This window comes from Calonectris borealis, chromosome 2 (assembly GCF_964195595.1).
Source record: "Calonectris borealis chromosome 2, bCalBor7.hap1.2, whole genome shotgun sequence".
Lineage (NCBI taxonomy): Eukaryota > Metazoa > Chordata > Aves > Procellariiformes > Procellariidae > Calonectris > Calonectris borealis.
Window position 1 is genome coordinate 133883270 of NC_134313.1, and position 27732 is coordinate 133911001.

General features: G+C 37.4%; 1 protein-coding gene across 6 annotated transcripts in view; it reads left to right on the top strand.

Moving 5' to 3' along the window:
- The window catches only part of SKAP2 (src kinase associated phosphoprotein 2), a 120087-nt gene that overhangs the window by 48450 nt on the left and 43905 nt on the right, over window positions 1–27732 (top strand). For 4 of the 6 annotated variants that reach the window (XM_075143507.1, XM_075143506.1, XM_075143508.1 and 1 more), the window contains 2 exons: window positions 21392–21469; window positions 22206–22289. The exons of 1 other annotated variant lie outside the window; for it this stretch is intronic. In XM_075143507.1, coding sequence (XP_074999608.1) covers window positions 21392–21469; window positions 22206–22289 — 162 coding nt within the window. Of the gene's footprint in view, window positions 1–21391; window positions 21470–22205; window positions 22290–27070; window positions 27205–27732 lie in introns of those variants that run through there. One more of the 6 variants, XM_075143511.1, reaches the window with a different exon arrangement.

Genomic DNA, 27732 nt, shown 5'->3' on the forward strand with positions numbered 1-27732 from the left:
TGCGGTGGACTGTTTCATAGAGGCATGCCGATAAAATATATGGTATGAATGCAGCAGATGATATTAGAATAAATAAATGTGGAAGTTGGTTATAGCTGTCTGAAGGCCTCTTAGTTATGAAATACGTATCAGTGCTGGTCCCAAGGGTTTTGAGGATAACTGTGGCAAGAGAATATATGTTCAAAGGAGAGTCTGTTCTGTACGGAGCTTTCCAAATCTATTGATACAAGCTCTGTCACGTACACTGCTTCTTATTTTTACCATTCTCATTCCTCTAGTGCTCAAAGGTTGCAAACAAAAATAGGGTTCTGTTGCAGTAGGTACTCTGCAAATACAGAAGGCATGGGTGTACAATCCAGCATGGTGCCTGAGCCACTCATATAGCAGTGCTTATAATATTAGTCTTGGAATGAGAAATAAGGGAGTGCTATAATCGCAGCAGTGCCCCTGGGCTAAATAGCTGTTCTGAGAAGTGGGGCCATTGAGCATGGGCACAGTAGGCTCACAGCCTTGGAGTTACTGCTTTTGAGGACAGAGCTTGTGTCTGTCTGGTGTTGGGCGCTACTGCAGGTGTATCTGAGTTTTGATTCAGAATTGCAGGAGGGTAGCTGTGATAAGGTTACCACACCATACTCAGTAGTTTATTACTTCTGTGTAGGTAGCTGTGCTGTCCACGAAGCAGTTATCAAACCTGTGCCAGATGTTTACTTTAGGTAAATCCAACCCTGATTTGGGAATAAGAGCTGGTATGTGAAGTAAAAGGCTTCTCTGAGGTCTCTCTCAGGCCTGTTTTTTTGATTTATTTATTTATATTTTTCCCAGTTGGTTGGCATGGAATGTCTCTCATCCTGGCTCCTGCTTGGGTAGAAGGACTGGTTCTTTTTAATTGCTGATATGCTTTGGGACCCATTTTTAATGCTAGAAGACTGTGCCTGTGGTAGAGTGTAATACTGAAGACTGGGGCCATAATGGAGAAAGGGATATTAAAAGTAGAAAATTAATAGGATACTTTCTGTTGCACTTCTGTGGCTGATCAAAGAGAGCACTGAAAGGAGAAGGTAAAGCCAACAAATGTCTTCACGTTTCTGCATTCCCTGGAATGTCATAACCTAGGGGAGAGGCAACTCCTGATTGATGGGCTGGATGTGGCTGCCCCCAAAACAGCTGACCTGTCTTACAGCTCAGTCCCTGACACCTGTGCAGCCCCTTTGCCTCAGCCCTCCTGGGCAGATGGCTTGGGGATTCTATTTCTGTGAGCCTAGCTGGCAACAGGACCTGTGCCCAGTGGAGGTGGCATGCTTACCCAGTTATGAGGACTGTGGCAGGAGAGTGGGGATGTGTAGGAATAAAGAGCTCACTTGGCTAAGAATCTCCCTGATGTGGAGAGCTGCCAGTGAGTAAAGTGGGTGCACAACGTGATCTGGGTAACCCAGGGAGGTCAGTTCTTCATAAATGGAGGAGGCCGTTAAATAGAGCAGGATCTCAGGGAGCTGGGTCTGAAAATACGAAGAAAGAGGAGATAAAGAAGAAGGGGAAATGATGAGAGTTTAAAAGAAGGAAGCAGCCTGGAAAATGACACTACTGGACATAGGAAAGACTCTGAAGGAGTAAGACTGTAAGACTTGGTGCAGAAGAAAGGATCTTTCCAGAGATAGGTACTGGTGTCAGAAAAGGGAATGGCTGGAATAGAAAGAAGTGGGGTGGGAAAGTGTGGTTTCCTGCAAGCACATTTTTCTTCCAGCTTCTATGCAAGAAGTTTACTGCATTTTCCTTAGAGATCTCTGTTTGGCCAATCTATGTGATTATGGGAGTAAACTGATAGTGTCTCTCTCAAGCAGAGTAGCGCGAGATTCATCTCTTCTATGGCTGTGTCCAGAAGACCCTCCATCTCCTCTCCCATCACATGAGGGGAAATATCTGTCAAAAGTATACTTTGGATTCTCACAAATGGTGAGAGAGAGTGGGTCTGAACAGCCCACTCTTGAGGTGGTGTTGATTGATATTAAAGTGTGGTTGTGGACAATGAAGTGGTCAAGTCAAGTTCTAACAAGAGTGTCTCAGGCTTGGTGGATTTGAAACTGTTGTTTAAAAAGGAAGTGTCTTCTGGCTGGAAGGCTACACACTAACCATTTAGATTTAAGATCGGAAGATACAGTTCCTCTGGGAAATTGTATTTTTATCATAAATATTATGGCGGAAACTGGTTTTCTGAATTTTATACTTTTGTTTCCTGTGCTTTCCTTCACCTCTGATAGGCAGAGATCTTTCTAATTCTCTCATATACCCCTTCTAGGCTTGATGATACCTTCTGTAGTCAATGTGTATTGGTTTATAGCGCTGCCAGGCCTAGCTCCTAGCTTTGGACTTGAGATCCGTTTCGTGAGCCCTGTGTCTGCTCTCACAACCTGCCATTGCAGCTTACTGCTATTCCCCACCTTGAAGGTTAGAACGGGATTAGGAAATGAGGACAAATGGGTGCTGGAAGTCAGGTGGACCAAGGAGAGCCCCACAAGTTCCTGGCTGTTCTCCCTGCTGCTCTGGGATCGGAAATTCTCTCATGTCTCAAGAGGGAGGGGAAAAAACTGATTCTTTGGCATCTTCTTATAATACTTCTATATGTTTCATTCCCAGATGAAGTGAAAACTTTGAATTAGTTGTCTTTAGAAAGTTAGCCACACAAATATATGACAAAAAATGTGCAATATTTAGGAGAACCTACTGCAGAAATGTCTGCAAGTACACTTGTTTTCACATGCTTTTGTTATTTTCTGCTGTTCTGAGACTTTCTGTTGGCGAAGAAAGTCTGCTTTTTGTGTTGTTTTTAATGCTTCAGCAGTCTGGTGTTCCTGCGTCTGTTGGGATACTTGATCATGAAAGCAGACCTTCAGACAGACCAGTCCTCTACTCAGTTTACTCTATGGCACATGCAGCAAGTGCGACAGCATCGAAAATGCCCTTATTGTATGTGTGGTGTAGAGCTGACTTTATGCAAGTGTAGTAGCTATTAGATTGGGGGCTAAAGGCATCTGGCAGCTTAGCCTGATAGACGTACAGAAGCCTCATAGCTTAGCACCAAAAGCAGTAAGGTGGTAGATGATGACAAAAGTTGTCGTCCACAGCCCAAAGTAGCAGGCCTGTCAACTCTACTAAAGATCGCTACAAACATGAAGCTAAACGCCAGTGAAAATATAACTATTTTTTTTCTTCGAAGTTATTTTGTTGAATAATCCTCTTAAAAAAAGTGCAGAAGATTCTGTAAAGTTTAGTCTTGTGTTGCTCACAGACTCATTCAATGACAAGGATGTTCTCTGTAGATGACATTTGAGGATAGTAGGTGAATTATTGTGGTCTAGATTTCTCTTTTTAAAAAATGTATGTAACATTTTATTTGTAGAGCATGGCAGGGAGAGCACGCAAACTAAAACAATATCTTATGTGTAACTTTATGCTGCTAAATTATGCAGGTTAAAAGCATTTAGGTGAGACAGAGGTGTGACACTAAATGTTGTAAAAAACATTGTCAAAGGACTTCCTTTATGGGTTGTGAATTCAAGGCATGTGTATTATTACCAAAAAAACCGATGGTGTTATGTTGGCAGCTTTTTATGGTAAGGGATTGTAGCTGATCAGTATGGTGAAGTGTGCAGTTTAGTCTTTGGCTTGTATATTTTTTGGTTTGATAAATTAGTTGTTCTTGTTGTCTGTGCGCTTGCTGGTGTGAGAAGCACAGTTTTTGTACTAAACTTCACTAGTGAATGCCAGTCATAGCTTTGAAAGATTTTAGCGTTGCTTGTTGCTTAACCAACAAGCAAATGTGAACCATTTCTTCTTTTCTAGCATTTCTTCTTCCCACTCTTACCACTGATGCAACTGCTCTCTCCAGTATTGAATAAACGGTCCCCTGTTAGAACAACTGACATCTGGAAGACTCTTCACAGTACTTCACATAGCAATGTTCTGACTCAGCCATTAGTTGTCAGAGCTCAAATCGGGGTCATCTCAAGAAATCTGTAATGCCTTTTACTTCTAGCAAGAGCTGGCCTGAAAATCTGCTTAATGTTGTCATTCAAAATTTACATGGTTTCATTAGGCTTATTAAAAGCAATGAAAAATGCAGCAGTACGTAACACTGATAAAGCCCTTTCACCTTGCTATTTCAAATCACGTTTATGGACGATGAATTTAGCTTCCCAGTAGCCCTGGGCAGAGGTATTATCTCCATTTTATGGACAAGAAAACTGAGTTAGATTCAATGACTTGTCCAAGGTCATACGTAAGACTGATAGTATTGGGGGAAAAAAATGTCCAGACTTCTGTCTTAATTACATGATAATTTTTTTGAATAAACTCGCTGTCTTTAGAAGAGATGCATCTATGTCTTTGTCTTTAGGGTTTTAAAAATTATTTTCAGGACTAATTTTGCAAAAATTAATCAGTATTTTCCTCAGAAGCACGATTCTCACGACTGAGAATATAAGAAGAATTCATATCCTTTTTTGTAGACTTCAGCTCACTGGTTCCTACAAAAACTTTGTTGTAGTCCACTTTGGCTCTGTTGTTCTCTGCCTTTGTGAAATAAAGCTGCCCTCATTATTTAGCATTCTTACATTTGCATATGTACAAGAGGCAACAGCTGCTTTCTGCAGGGATTTTGTGTACTCATTCATATTCCCACAGTGGTGGCCTTGTTCTGAAGCACACTGCTACCCTGTGGAAAAGCAGAAGAATACATGGACAATATAGAAATCAGTCTGTTATTAAATATTTGGAAGTACAGCCATAAAGGGAAAAATATAACCACAGAGTTACATTTTAAAATCTGAAGCAACTGCCATGTAATGATGATCTATAAAAGTATCTTCCTCTTAGAGCTGTTGGAAAGTTATGGGGGAAAAAAATTCTGTTCAAAAGAACAGAAAACGAGTTTGAAAAACAGATCTAATTTATCACTAGGAATGTTTTGTGTTTTTTAAAAAAAAAAAAAGAAAAAAAGAAAAAATAGTAGTGCTTATTTCTTATTTGAAGGTGATCTTGGCCTAGGTAATAAATAGCCATTCCCATATCCACGGACAGAAAATTATATGTGTCTATATAAACTCGAGATTTCCAAGTATGATCCAGACAACACTTCAGTTCCCAAAGATTTGTGAATAGCTAGCCAGTCACAGGAGTTTGGCCCTTCCTTATTTTTTTATAACACTTTTACTGTATATTTTCTAATGCTTCAACTTAGATTTTAAAATTATTTAAAAATATATGAAAAATTAAATGACAAAAATAGATTAATTCTCTCCATAAACTGAAAGACTTAAAATCCCTAATCCGGGTTGGAGATCAAGAGAACTAAAGCTCTAGCCAGAGATGTGAGAACACATTAAGGAATATAATTTGTACACATTGTGTACAAATGCAACATCTTAGTGTGTTTTGAATACTTTGCTTTTCAGTTCTTCAGAAAAAAGCAAATACATTCACTTTACATTTGTTTTAAAATTTTGAAGCATCTTAAAGTGACTTTGAGGAAGAACTTTGAGTCCAAGTGTATGCAATTTTATCCCAAAGCATTAAGACATGAATATACATGAGATTGTGAAAACCTGTGCAGTTAGAATGGGAAGTGTTAGAATGTGATAGTCACAACTGGACCAACCATTTAAAATAATACAATACAAATATGATTCTGAAGCATTTGCTTCCTTGCTGGAATTTTTTTCTTGCTATTTTGTCACCTTCTACTGTTGGACTTCTTTTTTAATAGTAGCAGATAGTATTAAACTATTTTCAAGAGGGAGGAAAGCACTTACAGAATTATTAATATTCTGCTTATGAATATCTGGGAAAAAAAAATGGAAGGTCATAGTCTGACCTAGAGACCTTGGCAGTGTCCTTTAAACAAGCATTAATCATACGTAGTGCATCAAATCATCATGTGCAAGATAACATTAGTGACCTCTCCAACTGAGAATAACAAATGACTCTTAATTTTCTTTTCTGTACATGACAGTAGTGTTGACAACCTCTATGTATATTTTTTTGCCCTGTACCTAATCAACTGATCGTTCTCAACACAAAATTTTCCTTCAAGTACATCTTTTTTCTCCTATTTCTGCATGATAGGAACCTGTGTAGAGAACATGTAAAAGGTTAGTCATCATATATGCATGTTTATTTCCGTTGGGATGTCTAAAAGCAAAGTAGTTTCTGCATCTTCTATGCTGATGAGATGACATACTGAACATGGGGAATTGGATTATGTTGACTAGTTAAAATATATAAAATTTATAAAGCCATGCTTCAAAACGTGGGTAAAACACAGCATTGTGTGGGTAAAACACGTGGGTAAAACAACAGCATTCTTGGGGAAAATGCATATTGCTTGAAATATTTTTGATAATGTCTTTATTCATATGAAAACCCTAAAATAATCCATGCATCTTCTATATTACCTGTATGAAAATTGCTTAAAAGTCCTAAAGGGGGCATTACTTGTAACTGGAATTGTGATGTGCTCAGAGATATGTCTTTATATGCAGTTAGAGAGTCAGAGTAAATATTTTAGAGCTAAACTGAAGACTTAATTGCCTGTCAGCTGCTGAAAAGGTCTTGTTAAACCAATTATAACGCTGTAATGCCTTAGTCTCTATTCTGCAATGGCCAACGCTGCAGCTGTGGGGTACTGGAGGAGTCCACAGGATCAATGTGTGTTAAAGGGTTAACAGGCACCTTAGGCAATATTTCGTGACTGTTGCTGCCTTCACAGAAATTGCCTCAGGATTTCAGCATTCTAGCCTGTCAGTCTTGCCATTGCTCCACCACCTGCAGTCTGATCGCTCCAGCTAGTTTCCTTCTCCCATATTTGCAGTCTGGCCTTAAGCACAAGCAGCAGCTGCTTGGCTGAGCCCTGCAGAGACTTGCAACTTGTTGGCTATCCTAATACTCATTCAGCCCTTCACCATGCATTTAGACGCAAAAGCAATGTGCCATCTTGTTGGCACCTTGGGGTGCTGCAGATCAGAAGGCTGGTCTTGCTTTGTCTTTCACTGGTGGTGCCAACTGTTAGTCTGGCTCCCCAGGTGTTTTCCTGACCGAATTTCACTGAATGGCAGTGGGGCAGAGTTCACAGAAGTCTAATATACTTTAAGATTTTGCTGCAGCTGCAGACTTTCTCGGTGGCATTTGTTTACTCATTTGTTCTTTTTGGCACTCATGTCATTTAGAGACCAAATTAGCAGCCTCTGCTGCTAGTTGCTAAAACCGAATCATTCATAGGAGAATGCATAAGAGTAGAGAAGGATATCAGATTAAATCTCAGAAGACTAAGCACTCTGAGGTACCATGTAACATCTTTTTAAAAGGTCATAATGGGTGGCTGAATAAACTCTGTGGGTTTTAGCTATGTTGCTGGAAGCTTTCAGGAAAACCATCGGGGTGGTGGTTTCAACCTCTATCCACTCGTCAGTCAAGACTAAGTACAGTTGGGCTTTTTCAACCAGTCAGCTAGTAAAATTGTCAGTAGGGTAAAGCGAAACCCTCTTATTTGGTGTATAGGCAATGTCTAGGGTAGTTATCATGTTCACATCCGTTGCAATAGGTGTCTTTGTCATGCTTGCTCTTTTCATCGATTGCTTGGGGTATTGCAAGTTAGAGATGATTAGACGCTCTTTCCATAATCCAACTAAATATTGAAGCTACATTTGAGCTATAACACTATTGCTTTGCTGAAGTCCCCTGTGAGAGTTTTGCCAGAGGTTTAAAGTTCCTAAGCCAGATCGCATTCTGTATTACAGAAATCTTTTTAAAAAATATTTTATGGAACAGCTTCCAGCTCAGTGAGCTTCGATTTATGAACAACTGAATAACAGAAGAAAGATTAATAAATCTGAGCCACTATGCAATTTATAATCCTTCACATACCTACAAAATGCCTTTTTTCCTAATAGGCTTAAATTCTAGTATGCTTTTTAACCAGTAAGATTCAGGTTTCATCCTTTTTTGATGATTTGCCTCAAGGGAAGATCTAGAATTTTAGTTCCAGAAAATTATTTCTACTCTGCATTTGAGTTTCTGATTGGCTAAAACTCTTCCAGAACTTGCAGAGAGAATGTTTCATGTACTGAACTGTACTCTGTTGTAGGATAACTGTGACCTACGTATCATCTTCTACTCAACCTGAAAAGGACACCACAAATGACACAGACGTGAAGTTCAGTATTTGCCCCTGAGTCTGTGTCACCACAGCTAGCTTCAGGTGGTTAGTCAAGTCCCTGATTTTTACAAGGCTAGTTGCATCTTAAGGTGGGAGAGAGAGAGTCAGAAGATTGCTGTGTCTTTTTTTTTGTTTTCGTCTTGAAATGTGCTGACTTGTTTTGTGCTGCAGCTCACCTCTTTCACCCTTCAAATGGTATTGTTCAACAGTGACACCTTTCTGTGTTTAATAACCAAATGATAAATACATGTCTTTAGTCATGTTATTTGGTTTTTAATTCTGTATGGACATTAAAGTTGTTATGCCCTGTGCAGATAATACAGTGTCATTCTTCTCTGAATTAAGTTACCAAAGAACCATAAGAACTATGACATGAATAATCATGCAAATTAACTTTTTAAGGGTTTCTACTTTATTTTTCCTTAAACATGAGTTCTTAGATTTGTACCTTTAAAAATATTTTCAGATTTACTCCTTTGAGTTGTCAGTTTAGTTACATTATCTAACTTTTGCTGTTGTACGCAATGGCAAATTAAGCACAAATAGCTTCATAGATCTGAAAGATTAGTATGGATTTAGTGTGTAACTAAGAGTACTATCTACACTAATTCTTCTCAGTTGTTTAGAAAATTATTTGATTAATATTTGCCTCTTGTAGGGGTAGAAGTCTCAAAATGGAGAAAAATCTTGAAGGACCACACCAATCTTTATTGTAAAATTTAGTTCAGAGCTACAGAGGTGTATGTAGATGTAACTAAATACTTTTGTCTCTGTTGTAATTAAACATTATTGTTTTTTCCTTTCTTACCATATAGACTTCATGGTGACCTTTTTTCTTTTTGTGTAATCTTAATTTAGTGCTACTGCTTCAGCTCATTTCTTTGAATAAAGGATGCTAATTTACTTGTATTTACACAAACGGCCATCTCATTTTTTCACTTAATATGCTACAACATATTCTTTGCTATTTTTCCTATTTTTCTATAGAAATTTCTTGCTCAAAACAAAAAATCTTTGTGTGACTTCATCATTATAATAATTTTTAACCTTATTAATAAAAAAAAAGCGAGGAGGGTACCTTTTGGGGCTGTAACATATGACAGTCGATGCTGCCTCCAAGAAATAATTAAATGGGAAAGTGATAATATGTGTGAGGGGATCTTTCTGAGACTATTTGTAAACTTTTGATTTCTAAATGTTGCCTTCAGGCTTGGTAAGAAAAGCTCAGTGTTTGTAAAGATTATCCTGACAGCAATATGCTGGGTCAATTGTCAAGACATGTTTAGCATGGGGGGATGTATTAATCTGCTATAGCTACCACTGTAAGTGGTTGGAATAAATAGAGGGCTCAAGCAGATGAAGAGGGATTAACTGTGTAAATTGAGCAAACTCTTCAATCACTAAACCAGTGATTTTACAAAGGATTAGTCTGCTTTTACAAATATTGATTACTGATTTGTTACTCGGAATGAAGATGATATAACTTGTGCAGTTGCTATGTAGTATGCTATGTGAAGTGTACATCATTCATATTAATGGGATTGTCATAGGCATTACGGAAACTGACAGATTTATTCTAGCAGCGCCGTTAGCATTGTCATAGTTAAGGTTGTGTCAGCATTTCCATTAAAAGTCCCATTTTCTTTTTTTGGTCTTCATAGATCAACTTGAAAATTTGCTCCGTTGAAATTTGGCAATACGAGTTTATAGTTTTGACACAATTAGTATTTTTGTGCACTATTAAAGAGAACTGAATCAACACATTTTAAATTAGAAGAAAATACTGTATATGATTTTTTAAAAAAATGTTTGTAGGTTTGAATTCTTTGGTTTTAGTGCAGTTTTTGAGTGAATACTTTCTGTGTATGTTCAGTAGTTTCATTAAGCCAGGTTTGTAGAAGGGTGTATGTGTGTTAACCAGTTGCTATAAAGTGAAAATAATCAAGGAATTTTTGTATAAATGAGCTCTTTTCCCTGTCTAAAGGCTTGTCTGGCTTTTTCTAGTGCTTCTAGTTATCCGATAAAAGTTATTACGTTTCTTACAAATCCTGTCCTGCTTATGTCCACAGACCATAATATTACCACTAAATACTGTCCACAGACCAAGCAACACTACTCCATCAGCAGGTTCAGTTAATTCATACACCTTTAATGTTGCAACTGGTTTAAGTTTCCAACAGTGGTACATTCACCGGGCGGTTTGTCTTTCTAATCCTTAATTTAGATTTATGTGCAGAGGTAGGCTTAAGGAAAATTCAGGTGGTGTGTCAGAATCAAGGGACACAAGATGAGAGTTCAATGACTTTGGAAAAAAATCCCACTGACATTTATTCAGCTACTTCCTCATTGTAAAAGTCTTAAGTTTTAAAAAATGCCCATTTCTCTCAATGTGTCGTCTTTCTCCTCTTATACAGATATGCCGCAAAACTCAATCACAGCTCTTCTTCTAATGCTCTTTTCCCAAGTTGTTACAGAATGCGATGGTAACTCTGGTTTGTGAACTTTCAGTCCCTTAACGCTTTGGAATTTCCCATGGTAGATGCTGAAGATATGGAAACCTGTATGCGTTTACCATAGGAAAAGACAAGCTGGCATTTAGCAAGTCAATCTAAGTGACCTCTTTCACTTTTGGATTTCAATCCCATAGATGGTATCCAAATAAAAATAATTGTTGCTAACTGCAAGTAAAAAATACTATTTCAAATATTCCTACTTGATATTAAAACCAGTAAGAACTGCATAGAGTCATCTGAGAAAGATAATAGTCATATGTGAAAAAGGAAATACATTCTGTAGCTTGGTATCACTTAGAAAGGCCATTGAAAAATTGAAGTGGACATTTCGAGTGACTAGATGTAACAAAATGGGACTTATGGGAGAATTGGAGCTGTTGGTCTGATGTCTTCTCTCGTATTCAGAGAAAAACAGCTTCTGCCAGAACTCTTGTTGCTTAGATCTTCAAGTGTATGATTTCTTCTGGAGACTTCAAATGGAGTGGAAAATATTAGTGTGGTCATTCAGAAAACTTGGAGTTGATATTGGAAGGTGGTTCTTCCTGTCATTCTCAGTACTCCAAGGTGAATGACCTCTGAAATTTAGATCTGGAAAGCTTTCGGGAAACAAAAGAGTGCTCTGCTGGCTTCTTGCAGTGTGCTCTGCTGGCTTCTTACGGTGTTTCTGTTGTTCTTTTAAGTTTGGTCCCATGCTATTACAGCAAAACAGGAAAATTTTTTATCTTTGTGGTAGCAACCTCCTTGTGAGAGGAGGTTTGAAAACAGCGATGTGTTTTTCCAACCATAAAATCTTTGGATTTTTATTACCTCTTTCAGAGTACTTAGAAATAAAGACACTGTGTTAGTCACTTTGGAGTTTTTTACCTTTTAAGTTTTCTCATGGTCTTGCTCTGTAGATTGATATTTGTAAGTGCAATGTCACTGTTGCAGGAGACTGTAATTTTACCAGAACTTCCTACTTCTACACGTTGAATGATATTTGATACGCATTTTGTGTACCGCAGTGGGAAAAGGCTCGTGTGAGATTTTTTTTTCCTTTGTTTTTATTTTAAAAAGGCTTGTCTTTACATGCAGACTGCAGTGTAAAGTCATACCTCCATCTTAATCCAAATTAGCTTTCAAATACAGAGGAGCTTAGAGTGTGATAGTTCACTGATCACTGAGCATAGCTTTTTACTTAAATTATCAGTAGTAGAAGAAATGTATCAAAAATGAGGCAATGAGGCAGAACATTCAAGCCATTTTGTGTTTGCAGGAATACATAAAATGTGGAAAATGAAATCTGTAGCTTTCATGGACCTCCTCATTGAAATCTGCAAATGCCACTTGTAAAGATGTGAGTCTGTTTTTAGCTGACTGTAGGAACTCTAATCTCTTCCTTTATACAGATGAAAGATTTTTCAGCTCCAACCAGTAATGTTAAAACTTTTTTTGATCAAGGATATGAGCTGCTGGAGCATTTAGAATGCTCGAAGTGTGTACGTATGTTTCCTTTCAGAAGCTTAGCCAGCCAAGCCTTTGGCCAGGAGTCAGAACAGTTGGAACTTCACAGACTACATGGCTAATCTGAGAGGGCTGCCACTTGGCATAAGTGACTTTGTATATAAAACATCATACAATTTACGTTGGGGTTTTTCATTGGTGTTTTGTGGTAGTCTGAGAATTTCCTTGTTTCCCTGGATTTCTTTGGTATTGCTCATTGTATTTCCAGCATGTTACACTTCCGATGAGAGCAGTAGTTAAAATGTTCCCCTTCCCAAATATCCTATCACGGATTGAAATCCAAATTGGATCATTTTCCTGTTCAGCTAAATTTGGCATGTCTTGAACTATAGTGTTTTTTTGTTTGTTTGGTTGGTTTGGTTTGGGTTTTTTCGTTTGTTTGTTTGTTTGTTTGTTTGTTTTTTTTTTAATTTTTAAAGGGCGCTTAAACTAGCTTCTGGAACTAGAAACAGAACAATATAGGAAAGGAGGTATATACAATAGAGCTTACTTAGGCGAGGATACAGGGCAAAAAATTTGGGAAATTATAAAATTAAGAGGAAGAAAATTTATATGCTTTTTGTTTAATTGATGTGTGACTTGTAAAGAATCTATCTTGCATGGCATTACCAAAATTTGGGTAAGAGTCACAAAGTTCACATGATTTAAGCTCTCATAGATCTGTCAAAATGTTGTTGAGTAATAAATACTTGGATTACTATGATGCTGAAACTAAAAGAACATGTACTACTAGTTTTTAAATATAATTTGAAAGTTCATTGTTTAGCTTTGCAAGAAATGACATTTGGCAGTTTTTCTGCCAAAACATATTAAATCCTTCTCATGTTCAGTTAAATAGTTGTCATTGCTTAGTCTCAGCTTAGACTTACTTGCTGAATGAAATGTGCCAGTTGCCCAGAGATGAAATTTTAGACCCTTCAAAAGTACTAATTAAAAACATTATGACAAAATCAGAAAAGTAATAGGAAACTTCTAGTTCTGATTACTATAAGTTTTTCTTAAGGTGTTGTGATATGTGGTTATTCCAAGGGATTCTTATGCTTACCAGGTGGCTATTTAAAAATAGTAGTAAACTGCAGTGTACAATTGTATTGTAGTATTACCTTTTCCAGATGTTTTAGATGTTAAGCTGAAAATTGTTTTTTTCACCTGGACATATTAAATGCTAGCTTTTAACTTGCTGTTTGATAAACCTATAGGACTTTCTTCCTATTAGTCATCTGGGAATACAGGAATCATGATGTGGTTAAAGATGCTATCCATATGCAATTTGACATCATGCTGGTCATACTCCAGCTGTAGACTCTTTATTCCTGGCCTTTTAATTTTCTCTGATTAGCTAACAGCACCTTCTGTGGTTCAGCTATCGTGTAGATATTCTGAATCTTTACTTAGGGTTTCTAATCAAAATTGGATGTGTGTGCTTGTCTGTGAGACGATGTGGGAAATTTCAGCTTGCCGACGTCATTTCATGAGAATTTCCAGTACCTCTAATTGATCCATGATGGTCTATTTTGACTTGCTTCTATCTGCAATGCAGAGGCATTGTTTTTATCTCTGTGTTTTCCTGCGTATTTTAATTCTCATAACAAAGTAGGGAGCTGAGCTGCTTACTGCATAGGCAAAATTTGTATTGTCAATCTCTACAACTGATACACTTCTCTGTGAGCTGTACTATGGGCCTCTGGGTGATTGAAACCTTTCTGTCTTGCGCTGGAATGATTGATTCAAGTTTAATGATCCTTGGAGGGATTTAAGCAAAACTTTCACATTTCTGTGCCTTGTGTTACAGTGGTGTGAGCGGTAGACCTTGTACAAGAGACCTTTTCTTTACTGCTGTATCTTCTTTCTGTCTTCTTGCCTCAGAATCTTTGAGAAACAGCAGAAGCGGGAAGGCTGCTCCTGTGAAGCGTGCAGTGGCCCCTTTTATAACCCTGGGGGATAATGCCTGCTCACAGCAGAAAACATCACTTTTCTTTTTTTTACCATGTGCCATGGGTGTCATTTGTGAAATTTTAATAATTAGCTATGTGAAAGTAAAATCTGGATCAAGAGGTGAGAGCCATGAATTCCTCTGTACATTAAGGTGCTATGCAAAACGTAACAGTGGGCGTTTTAGAACCAATTTGAAAGCCAGCAAAAGAATGCATAAGTCCAGGACAATATTGGTTTATAAATTCAAAGTTAAGTTTGCATGAGGAGTGTGTGATCCAGGGTAATTCCATTAGGCTGTGGATCCTGGAGAATGGAGTCTGACTGTCTGACTCCCATAAATTATAAAAAAAAAAAACCAAAACAAAAACCAAAAGTCTCTGTCAAATGAAATATGTTACAACTACTAAAGAAACTTTGCTCAGAAAACAGATGAGTATTGAGAAGCCATAGGTGTAAGATTTTTAAGTTTAAAATATCTAAATACACAGTTATTTAATTAGAGGCTAAATGAAAATGGCAAAAAGAGACAGATTTCAAGCATGCTAACTGCTTAAAAAAACGAAGTATTTCTGTAAAGAATGTCGCAGTGGTTTTTAGGCTGCCTGGCCCACTGCCTTCTCCTGAACTTACAGGAAGGGAAGGAGGAGAAATGCTCATACCGCTCTCCTTCCAAGGGAGGAGTCAAGAAGAAATATTCAGCATTTAGGCCTCTGAGGGTGTGGTATTAGTGTTTGTAACCCAAACTTCATATCCCAAATTAGAAAGAATTAAAACTAGAAACAGATGACACTGCTTTAAGTATTCTTTAATAAAATACACTGCTGGCTTTTCTTAGAGGAATATATCAAGGCAAGTTATTCCACGAAAATTATTGTAAACTCTTAGAGAACACAATGGTGAATGCTGGGGATGGTTCCAGACTAGGCAGTCTTTGGAACAAGCGCTTTGAAGACCAAAATGCTAACTTTTCTGGAACAAATGTTTCAACAGCTAAACATTTTCATTATATTTATTCCCCTGAATGAAATGCGTTTTCTTTAACGTTTATCTTTTGATTCTTGCATGTTAAACTAATTCAGAACTATTAGGCTACTACATTTGCAAAGTACTGAAGTGGTCTTTGTGAAAATGTTCAAGACAGTTAATGAAGTTAATGAGATTTTATGTGATCTTCCTACTGCTAACTTTTCCTTAATCAGAAGACTCTAGGAAATGGGATTTTTTAAAATTCAGTATACATTAATCTTATCTTTAATAAAAAAAAAATGTAGGGAGAAAGTATGCATATGAAAGTAAAACACCTCCTCTTTAGCCTAGATTCACAGTGCTTGTGCAACAGATGTGACCCCAGTGTATTGCTATGTACAGATTCAAAGATAATTGAATCCCTCTGTAGTAGCTATTAAAAATGGGTAAATGCTATATTTCCAGATCAAAATGAAATGGAGAGATATGAAGAATTTTGGGAGAAGTGTGTGAGAAGGGGGGTGGGAGGGAAGAAAAGAAGATAAAAATACCTTTTGTGTTGCTAGAAACATTACTCCTTCTTTGCTCAACTTTAACACAAATATTTTCAGAAAATCTTTGCCAATTTAGAATTGCAGCCTGAGAGATGTAAAAGCCCTGAGCTTGAGAACAGCTCCCCTTTTTTCTGCATTTTAAAGGATATTATTTCAATACTTAGAGTAGCAACTCTCTGTTTTTAGGGAAGCATACAGTTTCATACTAGATTACAAGATACACTTTCATATTGCCAGCATTTTTCCTCTCTGTTTTCTGGCTGATGTCAAAGTTTTTACTAACAATAATTCAAACAGGAATGGATTTCACTTTCTCCTTTTGTATAAATGGGTCTTCAGTGCAGCAAAAAGGAAGCTGGAAAAATAATTTTCAATAATAGTGATTAGTGGGGTTTTTTTTTTTTGAGTTAAAGGAAGATAAAGAAATAGCAATCACTGTTTTCTCCATATAATCAAATTAATGTATTTTGTCCTGGTAGTTTTCTTTTACAAGGACTGAAGAACAATGAATTACTGTTATTTGAGCAAGAAGTCTTTACCATTATAATAGTTAAACCTATGGTCCTCTACTAGGAAAGCAAGCTGTAATCAACCACTTAACTGTTACTGAATTACACTTATCTCCACTTTGCCTGTTTAACTTCCCATAAGCATGCTAAGCACCTCTTTAGAATGCATTGACCTCTAATTATTTCTTGCTTTATGTATCCCTTAGCCCACATGGAAGAAATAAAAAATATTCTTATGGGTGTACACTGCAGAATAATACAACCTAGTTTTGTTCTATTTATTTTGTATACAGAATCAAATTTTAACACCTTTGGGCCCTCCAAAAATCAAAATGCCATGCATAATGATTGGATTTCATGCTTTATCATGCAAAGTGACACTGATGAAACTGTTTTTAAGTAATGGGCCAAATTCACTATTGCAGTAGGGTGTAAAATTGCATCATTTGGTCTTTTGACTGACTGATTACCAAGTTGCAAAAAATTGTAGCCATCCCGTAAGATGTAGTCTGAGGTCTTTCTAAAGTCACAAGATGCATTGGATTTGTGGGATTTGTGCAATGGAATCTGTACATTAATACACCTATGTCAATAACATTCATGTTTTTCTGAAGTCGAAGCATGACTGGTAGAAAAGCTAGCTTTATGCTTGAGTGAGAGCATTTCACTTTCTTTTCACTGGAGGAATTTTTAGCCTGGCAGCAATAGCATTATAATAACTGCCAGCTGCTCACTTGGCACAAGAGTGCCTAGAACCAAGAGGGAAGAGCCTGGTGCATTATATGTGTAATTTACTTTTCTCTAAAACTTGAAGGTTTAGACCTCATAAATATTTTGATCTGGTCTTTTGATGGCCTTTGTACACATCAGTCTGGGAATACGCATGTGGAGCATAGCTTGCAGATTTTAGTTTGGAGTACATTGAAGTAATTCCCACCAGGATAAGAAGAGAAATTATTCTGGGAGATTCATCTGTGAGTGGGTGGTCAAGAAAGAAGGAAAACCTTTAACATTAAGCAGATGGACCTCCCTCATTTTATACTGTATATTGGGAATGCAAGATAATAATCTCCCCAAATATTGGATAGTATTGACCTGATTTTCACATCAAAAGAATAAGGTTCAAGACATTATTTGTCAGGTGGAAACCTGGGAATGGAAAGGAGACTTTTTTTGTATCCTCAACTCTGTGCTTGCCCACGACTGTCAGGGCAATGATACAGCAGAAATTAGGTCTGGAAGGGTACACAGGAGCAATCGTTGTACCTTTGTCCACCTGTAAACTCACACAGCTGCAAGCCACAGAGCACTTCTTGACTTACAGTGCCACTTTACTGTTTGGTATTTAAAACTGGCTTCAGAACTACAGTGTACGAAAGGAGAAACCAGGGAAGACTATGGGCCTTTTTAACATCTTTATTTCTAAATCCTTGAGACATATCTGGAAACAGACCATACAGGGGTAGGAAGTAGGTGGGAAAATATGGTGGTCTCTTGTCTGATTTTGGGAGAGAAATTTTGCTCTGATCTGGTAGTCAGTTTGACCGTAAGTATCTGAGCAACAAACACTGAGGCACTCAAGAAAGTTAATACCAGTGGGTGCTATCTTGCATTCTTAGGATGCAAGTTCCTTGCATCTCTACATTTCATTTCTTATAGTGGACAATCTCCAGTGAAATTAGAGGAAACTGAAATTCAAGCCATCTCACCTGCATCCATGAGGGAAGGGAAAATTTTTCCTTGTCGTGAAGATGTCCTGGGGCATGCATGGGAGTATAATATTTGGGAATTCAGAGCTTTAAACTCTAAAGGAGTGTGTGATTTGAAGCAAGTTGTTTAATTTGCTTCACAGTTCTTTATTAAAAAAAAAATAGTAATGCCTTCTTTCTTGGCAGTCTTTCTCTGTGTTAAATAGATTCTTTGTAGCAGGAGCTGTCTTATTCAAAGTCCCGTGCAGTAGTCAACTAATGAGTCTCTGATCTCAGCTGCTAGTGTAATGTAAACAAATACTGCTTTACTATAACAAAGTGCTGCTTTAGTGATACTTTTTTTTGGGATATTTGTGCCAAGCCTGATCTATTTCAAATGAATGGGGAAGGAACATTTTGATTGAAAGCAACTGCAAGAACCAACCTGTTATGCAAATCCCAAGCTTTCAGTTGGGAGGTCCCACATCTAGAGATTGCAGTTCGCTCTAAATCCTGTTTGAGATGTGGACAAGAAAGTAAAGCAATGAAAAAGTGGAAGAAGGGTAGAAAGGTGACACAGTTTAGGGGTCTTCCATGCTGGCTCTAGGCAGTAGCTGGAAGGAAGATGTCATTCTCTCTTCTTTCTTCGCCTCCTGTTGTTGTTCCAGTACAGGGAAAAGAGTATATCTGTGTTTGTGTCTTCTTCCTGCCACATATGCACAACACCTGTGGTTAATAAGAATCTGAGAGGAGGTGGTTCTTTCTCTTTCCTTTATACTTTTCATACTACTTATTCTCCCTCCCCTTCCTTCTAGATGTACAGGGGAATGAAAGAAGGAATTTAGCCAGATTTATGCTTTTTCTTTCATGTACAGCTGTATGTGTCTTGGGATATTACAACTGCGTCCCTTTCTCCTGCCTTTCCACTAAAGTTCCATCATATTTTGTGGTTCCCAGGCTTCTCTTACAGAAGGATGATAATACGCACGTGATCTGTTTTTGCTTCAGCTACTTACAGATTGTGAGTAGCAGTGGGGCTGACCAGCTGCTGCTTGTTTTGTGGAGTTGCTGCCTCAGTTGTTTGGAGGAACAGAAAAAGAAACTGGCTTCTCTACAGGTTGAGGGTGGGAGGAGGACTTCTTTCTGCAGTGTCACCAGAACAGTGTAAGACTGCCTTTTTTCATGCAGGTTCTTTTCCACACAAGCTTTCAGCGCCCTTTGCGAAATAAATGTAGTTTCAGAAAATGCCATCATCGAATTTATCCCGACTTGTCTCAGCAGAAGCAGCAAAACTGGGAGTGGAATTTTGATGCTGTGAAGTAGTTGGTTCAGCTGAGCTTCTACCTTTAGGCAGAATAACATTAAGGAGTCCCCAAAGTATGTGCTTGTTTGGGACTGTGTCCCATTTGATTTGATTGTTCACTAAATGATCACTTGCCAAGCTTTCTCATCAAAAACCAAACTGATGCAAACAATAATGTATAAAATTAGATCCAAATAGTTGTTGAAATTCTTAAATTCAAAAATTTAAGAGTGAACTGGTTTTGTTTGTTTGTTTAATTATGTTTTGTGTCTTTCATATCTGGGGGGATGCACTGTTTTAAAATGAGCCCTACTGGATGAGGTAAAGCTGTAAGTGTTGCACACTGATGCCTCCCAATGACCAATATAAAGCAGCACACTATGTATATTTGTAAAACTCTTCACCTCCCCCACTCATAATATCATCATTAGATCATCTTTTAAAGTAACTGTTAAACTTACCATGTACCAGCCAGTGAGTGTCGTTGTGTTAAATTCTCATTTAATGTTGTGCAGTGATTGCATATTATCAAGCGAGGGGGGATGGCTGCAGCATTTTAAAATGCAGGTACGTGGAGCCAATAACTGTTGTATTTTTAACACAGTAGTAAGAATTCCATAGAAGCTGAAATAATAGCTAGTGTACTCCTAATCTTTAAAAATAATATTAATTAAAAAAATTTAGTGAAAATGTCAATGTATGTAAAATTTTATGGTATCCAACAAAATCTTTTGTTGTCTAAAAGCCAGTTATATTTTATAAGGAATGCATTCTCATTTTAAGTATTTTCATACTTTAAAAAAAAAACATTCTCTGCAAGTTCCTACCTCTCTTTCTTGTATTTTTCCTCTCACAACTGTATTTAAATAAGACCACCATAAACCAAATGATTTGTGGACACTGATTAAAAAAAAATTTCTATTTTAAGGGACAACCTAAAAATCTAGGAAGTTGGCATCACCTTCCAGAGACAGTGTTCTTGGTTCACGGTCAGACAATTGATCTTTAACCGACCGTGCATAGTTTAAAGTGTTTTTTTTAGTACAGGGGTTGTCTGTTGATATCAGTCCTTTTTTGTATGTTTATATTGGTAGAACTTAATGAGATTACATATGTTCTGATGAACAATTGCTGTTGTGTAAACTTGCCACCTACCTACAGTGACTCTTATGAATATTTGATGATAATAAGTAGTAGGAACTTCACTATGATGCTCACACACACTTAAAAAACCAGCAGCACAGGAATAGCTTTTGTTCTGCTTTTTTGCTTGCGGTAAACAGTATGACATTTATATACATGTTAATTATAAGGCATATCTAGCATATTTCTGTTCTTAATACTAGGAGTTCCATTTAAATCATAATTCTGTTGTTTTAGGAGGGGAAGGATGCAGGATGGAAGATGCAATTTTTAACATTGAGATTTGTATTTTAAGTTGAGGCAAGGTTGACTGGTCGGTCTCATGCTTCTAGCTATGAATTAGCGGTTGAGAAAACGGAAAAAAATACAGTGGAACATACCATTTTGCAGATGCAGCCATGTTCTACAAAATCTAAAATTAGTATCTGTAGATCAACAATTTTGTAGACTTTTATGCAATGTCTTTGGGCTGTCCAGTATCACCTTATAGATCCTATAAGCAGTACTTTTGTGTCATATTGCAAATCAGGCAATGTCTGTCAACAGCAGGCATCACCTTTTCTCATCTCTTCATCTGGTTTCTTTTTTTGTAGATGGTGTAATAGAGGGTCGTCACCTTGTATGTTGTTTCAAGATGTTTTTGTGCGAAGCTGGTATTGAAAACCACATTCCTGATTTAATTGTGTTGAATTGTGATACTTGGTTTTGTTTGCACATTTGAAAACTTACTGCTTTCATTATCCAGCTTGCTTTACAGACCATGTTCAAAACACAAACTAATGTTTTCTAAGTTGCCGTAGCTTGTTTAATTACATAGTTTTCCTTCTGAGACTTACGGGACCTGCTGCACAGCTATATTTTTCCTTACTAAAGTGGTGACGACAGCAGCAACAGCTCTGACATTTATAGTTAGAGGGTTTTTGTACTTAAAATAATCTGGCATAGTAGTTACTAGAATTATTTTTTCCAGTAGCTCCTGCATACTGAGAGTGTAAAATCCGTAAGTTTATTAATGCTACTATAGTATTTTTCTTGAGAAGCGGTGCTTTACAGAACTTATTTTTCTTCCAGGGAATCAGTTTCCTCCTATTGCAGCTCAAGATCTTCAGTTTGTTCTGAAGGCTGGATACCTGGAAAAACGCAGAAAAGGTAAGTCTAACTACCTTTGTGAAAACTAGTGTATATTTTATATCTTGGAAGTCTATGTGTCAGTATTTGATGTTATACACACAAATAACTTTATACAGGAGTGAAAAATAAAATGGTATAGAAGCTGGAATGTTGAAGCGTTATTATGCCAAAGAAGCACGGCACATAATTGCTCCTGTAGTATTAAAAGAAAATCCTATTTCTTTATTGACTAAAAAAATCATGCTGTGAAAGTCCACTATCGGCCATAACTCAGACACTTTCAGATATTTTTGAAGAAAACATTAGGAATGTATGTAAAAGTACCATATGTTGACTTCATGTTTCAGTGAGCATCAAGATTTATTTTCCTTCAAGAGGGCAAATATTGATCTCAGCTTTGGTTCAGTCAATATTTACCTTGATTCAATAAATCTTACATTGTCACTTTAATACCCACTTAATGCTGCAATAACTCTAGGAAATATTTAGGAAGTTGTTCATTATTTCCTTATATTTAATGTTACAGATGACTTCTCTCTCTATATGATTTCAAATTCCCATTTGTTTTCTTATCACCAATTTTTATTTCTAATTTCCTTCTCAGTGCCATACATTTCTCCTCTTCATATCTAGATTTTGTTTCTTTTCATTAGCACCTTCCCTGTCTCCTCCTCCCTCTTACCTCACCCTTGAAAAGAAGTAACATATTTGTGTTCAAAATGACATAATATAACACAAATTATATTAATTGCAGACCACAGTTTTCTCGGCTTTGAATGGCAGAAGCGTTGGTGTGCTATCAGTAAGACGGTCTTCTATTATTATGGAAGTGACAAAGGTAATTATAATAATTATGATAAACTATAAAAATGATCTTTTAATGCACATTAGAATATGAAAACTTTAGAGGAGTTGGAAACTGCGAATCTAAGGTCATTTTAAGAAAGCAAATGGAACTTTTAAAAGAATAGGTGGTTCTTAAACAGTGCTGTGAATTTTAAAAATGTGTACATATTCTTCAGATCTATAAGTGATGTGCTCATTTTCTGAGGAAACTGAGGAAAAAAGATTAAGGTACTTGTAAAGTTACTTTGTGTGCCAATAACAGCTAGCTATTAGGTTTGATAGTATGCTGGTACTCAATTGATTTACTGGACAGAAAATGTTCTTTCTGTCCAAAGATTTTCATTTTAAAACACCCTCTAGCAATTATACCTTCCGAGTTTTTTAAAGATGGTTCTATCCAGGAAAATATTAGTCTAAAAACTGCATAGTGGAGTTCCATGTTTCTTTCTAAATAGCTTATGTTCTGAAAAAGCTAGAAATGAAGTAATATGTTTAACTAAAAGCCAGTCATGGAGACTAAAGCTAGCTTCTGAAGGTGACTTTTAACTTTTAATGGCAAGTTTAGAAAGAATCTGGCATAAATTTTGGGATATCGCTTTGAATTTTTAAAATTGACAGTCAAATAAAACATCCTTTAAATTGTGCGCCAAGTGTATTTGATGTTTAAGGGTAAAACAAATGATACAGAAATATATCTGAGTAAATTTTAGAAGTGCAATTACGTCTTTTTCCGCCTCTCTCCCCTCCCCCCCAAAAAACCCCCAAAACTTATTCCTGGGCAAACTTTCCATTGAAGCTTTTTTCTCCTGCTTATGTTTCTGTGACTCTACTTGAGAGTAGTGCAGGTAGTTATTTTGTGTTGTTCTATTCAAAGGCTAATTGAATTTGGTCCAGTTTGTTTCATTCCTCAACATGCTGACTCATTTAAACTCATCCTCTCTTTAAAAACAAAAGAAATAAAGTAAGGGTCTAATTGTAAGTCTAGTTTTTGTCTTGCTACAGTTTCTCATCATATTCTCTGTTCCCAGAGTATATCTGCTAAATGTTCCCTTTTCTTCTTTACTCTTTTCTTGGGATTTAGAAATTGATCAGGCTTCAAAAACATAAACAATCTTTCTTCAAAAATTTTGAGGAGGTGTGGCATAACACTGATTTGTCAGTAATGATTTATTTCTTTCTCTGGAAAATTATCTTGTGCTGTTTATATATAGTTATACATTATCTAGTACTTGAAAATGGCAAATTTTTTTGTCAGAATATATTGCTAGTTCTTAAAGATTGTTCTGGGTTTTTAAATCTTTTGTCTTTTCATTTGCTAGTTTTCGCAAAAAAAAAAAAAAAGCTTGGGTTTTTTTTCCTTGTGTCTGTTCTAATGATTATTTATGCTTTCTAGCATATGGTCTTTGGATTAAGGCAGGAAAACTGCTCACCTGCTCTTTTTCCAGCCTTTTTTTTTTTTTTTGTCTTTTGCAACAACCTGACTATCAAGGCTACATTGTCATTTCTAAGACCTATGCTAAAAGTTAAGATACATGGAGGCATGTTCCCCAGCACTCGGCAAATTGGTGTAATGTTAGGAATTGGCTGTGATATACTGTGGGATCTCTTCCCTTTATGGATCTATAGACAGATGCTTTGGCTTATACATTTACAGCTTTTGTAGGCTGCAGATTGTTTGGGGAAGATCTCCTAACTGTAACCTAATGATGTGGGAGAAGCCCATAGTCCATGGATCATCTTTTGGGAATTGTATAGACATGGCCGGACTCCAAACAGTAGCTCATGGAGGAAGCAAATAAATCAGATGCATGAATTTCTGCCCTACCTCCATGTGACTGGTGCTGTTAGTGCAGAAAAACTAGCGCAGCATGGTGGAATCGTTTTGTCTTGCAGATCTGGGATGACCAACGGTCACTCCAGTACTTGCCTTTGAAGAAGAAAGCTTTTTTCTAGACTGGTCACAGGTACTTTCTTCAGCCCTCTGATGCCATAGTACAGAAAGGTGCCTGTTCCAGTGCAGGAGCAAATTGCCATCATTGTGCGGAAACTGGGTACCAGCGATTGCTGTAGTTCCATGGCAAACTAGTTTGCTGTTGAAACTGAGCCGTTGTCCTGATGGTTGTGAACGTATGTGCTGGTGTTTATCATGCTGTTTAGCTGCAGATTGCCGGCATGGATGAGGTGTGTGATGAGACAACCCTGAGGAGATCTGGCATTTAGTCACTGGAAGAACCTGAAACTGTTTTCACTCCCGCTGTTACGGCCAGCAGTGGTACCTGCCGTAGTACACTGTCGTATTGGGGCCTCTCTTCCTTTGCTGTGACTCTTGATGCTGTACAAGATAACTTGGACCACACAGAAAATGAAGGCGTGTTCTTACCAACTGCAGAACAGCGGTGAAGTGTGCATTTGGGTGGCTTCATGCAAATTGCTGCCACCTCCTGAATCGTTGGGATTGCGTCTGTCTAAACAATGCCGGTCTGCCCTCGCCTGTCTGCAGATGTTTTGTATCAGCTGGGCCCTGGTTTCTGACAGGATCCAGGACTGATTCACACAACAGGAAAACTCCCCCTCGTCGGTGTGAACCCGGTTTGAAGAGAGATGAGGGAGAGGGGGATTCCATGCGTGCTCAGTCCTGCTGCCCGTGTCACTTCTAATGGGTAATGGAGTGCTAGTGCCTGTGTTTTGCAGGACGTAATGCAGAGAGGCAGCAGGGATTTCGAGGTCCTGCTTGGCTTGTTTTGCATTGTGTATGTTTTTAAAACCGGACACGTAGGCGAATAATCTGGGAAGGATGTTTTGTGTCTGGTGCAGTGTGTATTTTGTTGGCCAAGGTTTGATTTTCATGCTTAAATATCAGTGTAAATGTAACTGAATGCTAAATGTGAGGCTATAGGATGCCTTTTTATTAGGTTGTGTAGATTTGTGGTTTCCAAACCAGTTTTAATTCTTCTAACTTTATCCTTTTTTCACTGGGAAAGCAAGAAGTATGGAAGTGTATAAAGCTCACAAACACATGTAAGGGAAAGTTTCAGAACCATTTATTCAGAGCTGAATGATGAAAAATATGAGGCCTAATCCAGGAGAATATAGTACAAGCTAAAGCCTGTGAAAATACAGTAAATGACTGTGTGTTTGTGTATGTCTGTGTGTTCACCTAAGAGACTACAGCATCCTTTTAACAGTTGTGATGCCTGCAGGCTAATGAATATCTTGTTTCCCTTTTTCCTCCTCTATTTTCTCGTACATTTGGTGCAGCATTGGATAGTGAAACAATGTTATTTATCCCTGCAATATAGGTCTAAGTGAACACCTAAATTTTTTTTTCCCTGACCAATGGTATGCAGAGTAGATGGAGGAACAAGGCTTAAAAGTTTGACCTAATTACATGTCAGAAATAGGTATTGCAGGAAGCGCGTGTATATTTGTGCTTGTGCTGCAGTATCTGTTGCCAGCATGTGGCCCACAACATTGCAGAGAAGTGTGTTCAAATGCCAGAGCTGGCTTGGATTTCCAAAAGCTTGCCTGGCCCTCCTTTTCATAGTCTTTCCTTCCATAAACCTTTTACAGTCCTTCTCTTTTCTTTGCTTCCCTGTAGTTGCATCCTGAGTTGGTACCCTGTTTGCATATCATTTTGTTATATGATCTCTGGCAGTTCCTGTGTACTCAGGCACCTAGGTGGTATGGCTAACCTTTCAGACCTCAAAGTGCATGGAGGAAAGTTAATTTGTTGCTTTATAAATGAATGAATTAATGGCTCCATTACTTCTTCCTCACTAGGCCACAATGTTATATGCCCTCCGTCTCAGCGAAGTGGAGAGATCAGCTAAATGTTTAGCAAGACAGTAATGGATAACATCATGGTAATTTTTTCCCCTGTTAATCGACACTAAAAATTTATTTTCATTTTTGTAACTTGAAAATGGTATCTGCCTGCCTGCCAGTAGTATGATGTTGAAGAGGGGAATAATTCAGAGGCTTTTAGAAAAGGCGGAGTTTATTTATTTACTTATTTATTTGTGTTTTTAACATGGACATGAAAATTTTGGATTTCTCTGAATAGTAAGATAGTGATGGCCAGGCCAATGGATGGACTACTTCTATTTGTGCAGAAGAGGGTTTTTGTTTTATTCTGTGTTTTGTTTTTTTTAAGAACTTTGTGACTGAACAATATTAAGGGAGAGGGAAGCCTAGTTAGAGTTACATTTGCAAATCTGTCCTAGTGACTCACCTGACCGGGCTACTGGAATTTCTGCCACATGCTAAGCTTGCAATTTTCTTCTTCTAGGAGTGAGGAAAGATATACAAACCCAATGGAAAGCTGTTGAACTATCATTTTGCTTTTAGCTACAGACCTCCTTCTCTTAGTCTTCCCTCTCCGAACAACCAAACCACACAGGAAAGGCAAAAATCCTTGTTTAGTTTAGACTTTACTTTTGACAGAATCCATAATTGAAATCTGCAGGAACTGTGGATGTTCAATAAGACTGTTGTAGCAAGATGATGGCAATCAAAAGCATCTATCTAATGAGTACTGAATCTTCTGCTATGAGAATGTTAAATTCAGACCTTGAGAGGCACACTTGCCATGAATAGTGCGTTATTTAAAAAATAACTATTGAGTATAAGCAAACTGAATATAAACAAACTGATGCCTGCAATAGTGTGCTTCAATCATTGCCTTCATTTCTTCATTTTTTAAATTTAGATTTCTCAGAGGACTAGATTAAAGGAAAGAAAGAAAGAAAAAAAAAAAAGTTGATTGCATTTCAGATCTGCTGTCTAAAAGGGAAGAAATCCAATGATGCGTTTGGAAAGGACTGTTCCAAAAGCTGGAAAAGGAGTTACCATTTTGGAGATACTGACACTTACTATTTTTAGAAAGCAGACATCCTGCATATGGAGAAGTATGTGAAACTACATTTAGCATGAAGCCATGTAAACCATGAGATCTTACAGGCTCCTAATTTCAAGATGAAGAGAGTTAAATTATAGATTCTAATAGTATCTATAAATACTTTATCATTCTCTGAAATCTTTCTGTTTGCCTTTGTTCCTTAGCCTTTCTCTGTAACTTCTTTCCTTTCTACTATCCGAGTCCTCTCTGTTCTTCAGAATGCACTAATTCTTTTTACATGTGCTAATAATATGGGCACATTGCCTTAGGCCTCAAATTTACAACCCAATCATTTCAAGACCCCGTTGAAGGTTTACCCTTCTTTGTTTTAAAAGTTCCCATGGACTCAGTTACGCAAGGTTACTTCAAAGCCCTTTTTCTCTGCTTCCCTTGAGACTCTTTTTTCCCAATATAATATTGGCCCCGTTTCCGTTGTTAACAACATTTCACTGTTTTTGGGATGAATGAAGTTTGTATGTAGGAAAAATGTTTAAAGTGGCTCTCAAATTTCATTCAGATCTGTATTTTCTCTATTTTA